The 9,404-nt window shown below is 48.9% G+C and overlaps 1 protein-coding gene across 1 annotated transcript; it reads left to right on the top strand.

The window, feature by feature from the left end:
* Positions 1-3,791: 3,791 nt before the first annotated feature.
* Positions 3,792-7,319, top strand: LOC136525228 (RPM1-interacting protein 4-like). Its single transcript, XM_066518222.1, has 4 exons — positions 3,792-3,885; positions 5,899-6,423; positions 6,538-6,750; positions 6,890-7,319. The coding sequence occupies exons 1-4, from the start codon at positions 3,880-3,882 to the stop codon at positions 6,980-6,982; spliced, it is 837 nt and encodes a 278-aa protein (XP_066374319.1). The 5' UTR covers positions 3,792-3,879; the 3' UTR covers positions 6,983-7,319.
* The last annotated feature ends 2,085 nt before the right edge of the window (positions 7,320-9,404 follow it).

Raw genomic sequence — 9,404 nt, forward strand, 5'->3', positions numbered from 1 at the left:
CCCACTAGGCCTGGCTATTAATAAAAGTAGTGTTACAACTTTCCACTACATGTTCTCATTTATTTCTTCCAAACTGAAACTCAACTAGTATTATATATCCCTGTAATGGGTGACGTGAACAGTAACTTGGAGATTGCAAATTCAGAAATACAAACTCTTTGAGTTCTTGTTCCAGCGTGAGTCTTGAGAGGCTTGCAAACTTGTTCTTTCGATTCCTAAGGGAGTTGTAGAACGCCGAACTGTGGTTCACCCAGTTTATGCCTTCACATCTATATGGTGTGATTGCGTGGGCTGTTTCATCGGTACGTGGAAGGGTGATTGTCTCGGTAGTTCATCGTGTGGGCAGCCTCGCGGTGCATTGCCTCTTCACCAGGTCACGCAGCGACAAGTTATCAAGTTCGCGGATCCTTCGAGAAGATCGGGACACAACTACTTGTCACATGTGATCCATAGACGTGTGCCCATCACCTTCCTAGAACCCAATGCAACGGCCGGTCCTTAACCGACACAGGCGGAACAAATGCAATCCGAGCCTCGCTCGAATGCCAAACTAAGTCTAGATCCAAAGTACCTTTCTGCCCAGTCACCAATTATCATTCATATATATTCCAGGTGATAATAATATAGTGACAACAATAATATATTTCCTATCTCTCGCGAGTGATAGGCAATCACACGACTTCTACCGGATATATATATATGCAAGTGGGTTTCATTCAACTCCTTAAAACTTAATGCACAAACATAATATAAAGTGCAGAAAAGTAGGGGTTATGCACCGGGGCTTGCCTGGGTAACATATAACCAAAAATTAGTATTCTATCTTAGTGACACGATCTCCAAAAGTATCATCTCACCAACAACTCCCAATGACTCTGCGATCCATTGTCGTCCCTATTATGGTATGCAATGCGATGCAGAGATGATGCAACAGTTAATTAACAAGGCAACAACAACTCTGAAAATAGAGTACATACTACAAACTAACAAGCTAGCTCTAATGACTAACGTACTAATCTATGTATCAACATCGTCAAGAGAGGTGTCATTTCCCAACAAGTGTTTTAGTTATCCAATTCCAAGGTGTTTCTTTATTTCATTTATTTGATTTACTATATATTCGAACTAGGGCTCATTTGCTATCTTAGCAATTTAATTACTCTGCAGCTACAAAAAAATTACCAAGAATACCTGATAACAGTTCTAACCTACTGCGAAATTTTTAGAGCTAACACTATCACCGATTTATTATGGAAATTCCTACAAGTTTATGTCTTAACAATATTAAGCATGTTAAAATAATTAGAGCAACCCTAAAAACATATAGAACCTATGCGAACGAAATACCCTATCAGATAGATCATGATTTTAGAAACTTAACAAAATTGGTTTGACATTTTTATGATTTTTCTATGATTTACTATGAATTTTGTAAAATCCCTATTTTGGTAGAAAAGAAAAAGACTAAGAAAAAGGAAGAGGGCCTCTTGGACTAATTCTGGCCCAGCTCGGCCCACACGCGGCGCAGGCGCGACGGTAGGCCGGCCAGCGCGGCCTGCCTAAGCCGACCTGGCGGTTATGCAAAAAGGGCCCTACATTTACCTTAAACTAACTCGAGGTAAACAACACTATGTGCTACTATTCATATGAGTCACAGTTTTAACACCTAGCCCCCCAGAAAAGCTTTTATTTACACTTCTACGCCCTCACCTCCTCCAGAGCAGAGTACGCGGTGGGGGAGCTGTCACCGGCGGGTCTCCGTCCGGGGCGGCCACGGCGGTGACGCTAGATGGCAATGCACGAAGCACGGCCGTGCTCGGCCATGCTAGTGGGGGACGAATCATGGCCCAGGGGCGACGCGTGGAGGCGGAGCCCCGCAGCGGGCATCAGCAGCAGGGGTGGCCCGGCGTGGATAACGGCGGGGGCGATAGTTGTCGCCGACGACGAGATAGGATGCGGGGGCATGGGCCAGACTCCCTGAAGCCGCAGTTCGGCCTCGCTGCGCTAGAGGTGGCGCATGGCGGCCCAACCCGCGCGTCGCGGCATCGATGGTTGGCAGCAGAGAGAGAGAGAGAGAGCGGATGGGCTCTAGCCGATTCCCACTGGAGGGGCGGCTCCTAGGCAGCACAGGAGCAGTAGTAGACCCGACCGTGCTTGCGGGCGCCGGTGGCATGGCCAGAGGCGGCCCGAGGCACCCTGGCCACGCACCCACGCAGGCAGCCGCTCGACGACGATGGCGCGGCCACGGCGGGGGCCCGGGCGAGCTCGCGCGCTTGGTGGCTAGGCGATGGGAGCAGCCGCGGTCAGGCAGGAGGTCGCCTAGAGCAATGGGCCACAGGCGTGGCTGGACGGAAGGCGCGACGCGGCGACGGCAGCACGCCAGCGGCGCTGCGGACTGTGGAGGAGACGCTCGGAAGGGGCAGCGCTGTGGGGCTGCAGGTCCAACGCGGGGCTATGGGGGCTCATGCACGCTCGTGAGGGGCCGGGCGATGGATGGGCGTCGCCACTGCGTGGCCCAACACTGCTCGTCGCAGCTGGGCAGCCATGGCGCAGTCGCTACTGCTCGCGGAGCAAAGATAGAGAGAGAGAGAGCGGCGGAGGAGAGGAGGGAGGCAAGGACAGTAGCAACGTGGCGCCTTCCTGGAAGGCAAAAGGCAACGGCAGTGTGACAGCCGCAAGGACACGAGTAGGGCGAGGTAGTTGAGTTGAGCGGCTGAGATCGTTCGCTACAAGTGTGCCCCCAATGAGTAATAAGTTGTCCCATTTTGTAGGATTCCCTGATGCTTGTAAGTTGTACTGTATCATTCAGTCTCTTGGGTCATGGCTGCAAGTAACTTACGACGATTACATGTTCTTCATTCTGACAGAGATCTTGCTTTGTAGTTTTCTGTATATATCTGCACCTGATACTCCATAACACGGCATGGCCTCATCCAGCCTTCTCTCATGGAGTCATGGTTTGTGGCATGGTCTGTGTTGGTACCTTTTACCTGGTGCTTTCAGATGTTAGTATATTGTTGTCAATAAGAGCGAGACGTCGGGGGCGCCACTGCGCGGGCGGCGGTGGGCAACCGGTTGGGCAGGGTTGGCAAAGGGGGAGTTGTGGTGGTGTTCGCTGGCGAGGTGCGGTGTGGTTAGCGTGGGCGGGTTCGAGGGGTGGGGCCAGGTTGTGGGTGGCGCGGCGAGGCGGCTCGCTGCCAGCTGCCGATGGTGGAGGCGGGGCAAGGACGAGGACCGACATCGGCGAGCTCCTCCGTGAGTTTAGGAGAGGGTGGGATCGAGGGGCGGTGGGTTGCGGCCGGCGCGGGGAGGAAGGCACGGCCAGGGGTGGCGTGGGTGGGGGAGGAAGGGAGCGCTGCGCGGGGAGGAATCAGGGGTTGCACGCTCCCTGATGGCCTGACCTGTCGCCAGATAACTCGGTCCCTGTTATTATCAAGCAAAACGTAACAAAAGTACAGAGAATTAAACTCCAACGGATTCTGCCGGGACGAGGTCAATGCAAACGGCAAGAAGGAAGACACGGAGACGGAGAGACGACTCGGTTCTTGTAGGTATAGGACTAGGATCGCAGCAGGCATATGCACACCACGCCACGCCACTCCACGTCCCGTCTATAAAAGACCATTGCCGAATTGGGCTGCCACTATTTTGCAGCTTCTTCCCTCCCTTCCGCAGTTGGGCTCTCCTTTTTTAGATAGAGGATTGCCAAATTTTGGCTGCCACCAAGCTACCTTCTCTCCCCTACCTTGGGGCCTGCCGTTGCTGCCTCTTTCTCTCTCCTCTCTGCAGGGGGAAGGGGGAGAAGAGACCACCTGATCAAGACCTCGCCGCCGACATCACCGTCGCCGTCCGGCTGGTTTGGTTCCTCTCCGGGCGTGAATGGCCGTGAGTGCTGCTGCTTCTTCCCTGCTGTCTGGTTTCTCTTTGATGTATAGATAACATAACCATGTTTTTGCTCAACTATGAAGAATCTTTGTGTTCTTTCGTGTGCCGTATTAATTATACATCCCACCTTAATTATTTGGGCGTTTTTAGTATGAACATGCATCTCTATGCATACGCAAAAAATATTTAGTTTTAGATATAATATATATAATATAACGTTTCATTCGTTCATGGTGCGCCTCTGATCTCACCTTAGTTTGGAATAATTTAAAATGATTACAGTATCTTGGCATACACCAGGGTTGCCAGCCTCAGCCTGAACCATTTGCAGCTTTAAGTTAGCCATGAAGTGATGGTAGACACTAGGTGAAATAGTATTTGTAGGGACGGCTCGAGAGGCTTTGTAGGGGCGGTTTGTTCAGCCGCCTCTACAAATTATGTTATTGAGCCGTCCCTACGAATCAATTTTTAGAAATCACGAAAAAAGGAATAAAAAATAGCAATTTTTTTTTATCCAAGGAGGTCCCCACTCGACAGCCACACACCCACTCTATGGTTACAACATTTTTTTATGATTTTTACATGGTCGGGATTTGAACCTGCAACCTCTTTCTCACACACAAACTCCTCTACCACTACACCTCACAAATCACTTGTGTCTAAAATGCATTTTGGTTCCCCACGTATTATACAAAACAGAGCATAAATTGATTGTTTAAGGCACTAAACTAATTCAAATGAACAAGTTGTCAACTACAAAGTTTTATAACTTTTCGAGATCTACAACTTTCATTTTGGTAGTTTCTCCATCCGAGGTCAATTATAAAATTTGAATTTCAAATTTGAGAAATTCGAATGTAGTTTTCCATGACAAGATAATTTCAAATGAGAAAGTTATCAACTACAAAGTTTCATAACTTTTTAAGATATACAACTTTTATTTTTACTATTTGTCCATCTGAGATCGTTTAAAAATTAAAATTTTAATTTTTTGGAAATTCAAACGTAGTTTTCCTTGACAAGATGATTTCAAATAAAAAAGTTATCAACTACAAAGTTTCATAACTTTTTTAGTTCTACAACTTTCATTTTGGTTGTTTCTCCATCTGAAGTCGTTTACAAAATTTGAATTTTAGTGCTTAATTTTTAATACTCGGTGTCTATTTGTAGGGGCTGTTCAATATTGAGACGCCCCTACAAATCGGGCCATTTGTAGGGGCGGCTGATAACACCGGCCACCCCTACAAATCTATTTGTAAGGGTGGCTCATTTGGCAACCATTTGTAGGGGTGGTTCAATATTGAGCCACCCCTACAAAGAGAGAGAGGCGTTGCCACAAATCGTTTTTGCAATAGTGAGAATAATGCACATGATTCATGGATAACAACATTATGCTGCAAATTATCAAACCATTTCGATAAAATAGCATCGAAATGAAAACCACTGGAGTTGCAAGTAGATTCATGGAGGATATATAGGCACAAACGACTCATGTCTAGCTAGATTCTTTCACGTAAACTCGTAATTGTATGTTCATACTTCTTGAGATGAACAAGATGAGATGAGCGGTTGTTCAAATGTATGTTTTGCCTTCTGATTGAAGATTTGCACACGTTCTATGGATAGGGAGTCTACTCTTATAATAAAACTGTATAGACACCCTTGATTGAACACGTCTTTCTTCTCAGCATTGTTTAAACACTAAATCACTTTTGTAAAGCATATAAGCCCACAGTTCCGTTTCCTACTGGCAGGCACGTTGTTTTCGCTTACAGCGCTGGTCAAAAGAATAGCCAACCAGCTCTAAATCTGAATATTAGCAAGGAAGGGTTGACCCGGATACAATATTCATGACCTCTTTTATTTGCTGCAAATCTGAACATTAGCAGGGAAGGGTTTGACTGACATCGTTTAGTCTCAATTGCATCTTCACAGAATCAAGTTGCAATTTGCATAATATATTCACCATTGCTAACATTGGCACCTGAAAACTTGGATTGGACATACTTGCAGAAACGACCCACGGTGCCAAAGTTCGGTACCTGGGACAACGACGATGTCGGGTACACGGTCTACTTCGACAAGGTGCGCGAGAACAAGGGCGCCACGGCGCCGCCGCTGCACCGGCCGCACAACCCCAACGACCCGGAGGAGGGGCCCATGATGAGAGTCCCTCCACCGCCGTCGTCGAGGCCGGCGACCGCGGGAGGCCACCGCGAGCCGCCGTCGTCGAGGCGGCACCACGGTCAGAGCCACCACCGGCGAACGGAGAGCAGCAGCAGCGCGGCGTCCGACCCGGGCGGCGCCGCACACCAGAGCAAGTTCGCGCCGCCGCCGCAGTACTACCAACGCGCGAGCCCGCAGCCGCAGCCGCAGCAGCCCCATCACCATGGCGGTCACCACTATCACCACGGTGGCCACCAGCAGCAGCACCAGCCCCCGTCCGCGCACGGCCACCGAGCCCCGCACGCGCACAGGGAGCACCGCGCGGCGCCGGGTCCCCGGGCGCGGTCCGCCTCGCCGCAGAGCAACGCCCCGGTGAGTCTTAAACCGATCAGCTAGTAGCTTGTTCCTCCGCGCGTTCCAGGCGGGCGTGATCGTGACGTTGACGGTGTCTGTCTTGGTTGTTCCTGTGCGCGTGTGTGACGACAGAATCGTCAGCGGCCGTCGCCCGTGCCCAAGTTCGGCGTGTGGGACGAGCAGACCGCCGCGTCGGCCGCGCAGGGGTTCACGGTGCAGTTCGAGAACGTGAAGCGGCACCGGGAGGTGGCCAGGTCCGCGGTGCCGGCTGTGCCGCGCGTGCCGTCGCCGCCGGAGGGCGCCGCGTTGAGGCGCGCCCATCAAAAGACCCCGTTCGTGTCCAAGGTACGTACACGGTGATCTCACTAACACATGCACTACTTTGTTTGGCACACGTCAATCAGAGAGTACCGTCGACAGGTGGTGTGGTATGGTATAGCATTTCACTGATCAATGCTACACTCCGTTGTGCTGTGATGCGCAGATGTTTGGATGTTTCCTTCCCACCACTGCCAAGGAAAAAAAATGTATGCAGTCTGGCTGCACGGACGCTGGGTGCAGACCCCACGCCCGATAGAGGCCACGTGTCTCGAAAATTTATCATGCGGCCAGGCCCAGCTTCGATGCTATCCCCAGCGCATCCGCTTCCAGGCAGGCGATGAAGACGTGCGGCTCCGGCTAGCTCATCCCCATCGCATCGTCTCTGTGCTCTCTCTGGGGTGCGCGGCTTCCATCGGGCGTGGGTCTGCACCATGCATCTGTGCAGCTAGACTGCATACTGAGAACGATGCATATATATCTTCACACATCTCGTTCCCCGTGACCTGTTTTATCAGGCTCTACAAGCGTGTTCTTTCATTTCATTTCATTCAGTTGCTTGGTACGTGAGGGAAGGTGAAAGAGAACGCAGGGTGATCGAGAGGGAGATTTCATTACTATATTTTGACCGGTTTATGCACATGTATAAATGACCTATAACTATGCACATATTATTCTAGCATTTATTTAGACCTTTGAGCTTCCTAGATTTAAAGAAGATAAAATTTGCGGTAGCACATCCATATACAATAGATCATTTTTCTCTTAAAACTTGCTACAAATTTAAAGGACTGAGAAAACATGATTTCTGGTTTTAGGGGATAAGTGTTGCTCAAGATTGAGAGAAAAAAATATGTTACCTTTATCTTCACTGACAAATGGGACCCAGATGTAGGGTGTGGATTAACTTTTTCACCTATTTCTTCTCTCCCTCCCTAGTTCTTCTCTCTCCCACCATCACCCTATGCACTTTTCTCTTGCCTCCTTCTATCGCCCATGGCGGCCTCCGTGCTTGGCATGCGCGATAGCACGCTCGGTGGCCTGCGTATGTGCGAGCGGTGTCACAACAAGTGTGGCGGCTTGGAGGCAAGCACAATAATCACTAGAGACGTCCTCTTTGCCAAGGACTTCTGGGTTTACCGAGGGCTACATCTCGAGTACTCGGCAAAGGGATCTTTGCCGAGGGCCAGCCCCAGGAGCCCTCGGCAAAGCTAGGCCCTCGGCAAATAAACGGCCCTCGGCAAAATAAGGGCCTAGCCCTCGGCAAATTGGCCCTCGGCAAATATGGCCGGATGGGTCACGGTGGCCACTGGCGTCAGTCTTTGCCGAGTGCCCGCCGTCAGGCACTCGGCAAAGATTTTTTATTTTTTTTAAATATTCTTTGCCGAGGGCCATTGGCCAGGTCCTCGGCAAAGACCCCATTTGCCGAGGGCCAGGCTAGACCCTCGGCAAAGAGTTTTTTTTTGGTCTTTTGAACCCAGTTTTTTTGTGGTGCTATAATACATTATTTAAATCTCAATTTTAAAATTTGGGCCAAATTTGACTTTTTTGATATATTTCTCTAATTTATTTCTTTTCGTTGATTTTTTTCGAATATTTCAAATTTGAACTGCAGGTGGATGGAATAATGCAATTTAGTGATTCGAAAAATGTTATTCATGGTATTTGGTGTATGTTGAGTCCCTATCCACGAACTTGCATCAAATTTCGGGCATCTTCTTCACGTAACATGACGAGGAACTTGTCGGAAAAGTATTTTTAAATTATATAAAATCCATACGAAGTCCGAAAATCATGAAACTTGTCGAGCTGTCATGTTATCGCATGTGTAGGCTGTGGTAAAAATTTGAGAAGGTTTCGAGCAAGTTGTGATGTCGAATGCCTAAAACCCATCTCACCCCTGCAAACACCACCTCCTTTGTAAATGTGCCAACACCACCAAGTGTACACCATCATGTGTATGTGTGTTAGCTTTTCACAATCATTTCCCAAAGGATGTTAGCCACTCAACTTGCCACGCCACTCGATCCTAGCGACAATGCAAAGTTAGATCACTCGAGTGGCACTAGATGACCGATATGCAAGCAAGTTTGCCCCTCTTGATAGTACGGCCATCTATCCTAAACCCGGTCATAAACTTCTCTACACACCTATGACCGGTGAAATGAAATGCCCTAGGTTATACCTTTGCCTTGCGCATTCCATTCCATCTCCTCCAATATCGATGCAACACATGCACCAACACGATCAACAATGATATGATCCACTTCATATCATCACGTGATCATATTGGTTCATCGATCTTGACTTCACTTGCTCTTCACCATTGCCATCGTCCATCGGCGCCAAGTCTTGCTCAAGCTTCACCGCCACGCGGTCCATCACTCCAAAGCCTTCGACTTGCCCTTCACGCTTGTAACCGGTCCATCAAGCCAAGTCTTGTCTTGATCTTCTCCACCTTGATCACATGACTCAATGTCATGTCTCATGTGCATTTAAGCTCCTTCATCATCACATGTGTGAGCTTTGCAACATCTTCAAGCCATTTTCACCTTCATGGCATATGTTGCTCACACACATGTACCTGTGGACTAATCACCTGTGTATCTCACATAAACACAATTAGTCCACCTAGGTTGTCACTCAATTACCAAAACCAAACAAGGACCTTTCAACATGCT

The sequence above is a fragment of the Miscanthus floridulus genome, chromosome 19 (genome assembly GCF_019320115.1).
Source record: "Miscanthus floridulus cultivar M001 chromosome 19, ASM1932011v1, whole genome shotgun sequence".
Taxonomy (NCBI): Eukaryota; Viridiplantae; Streptophyta; class Magnoliopsida; order Poales; family Poaceae; genus Miscanthus; species Miscanthus floridulus.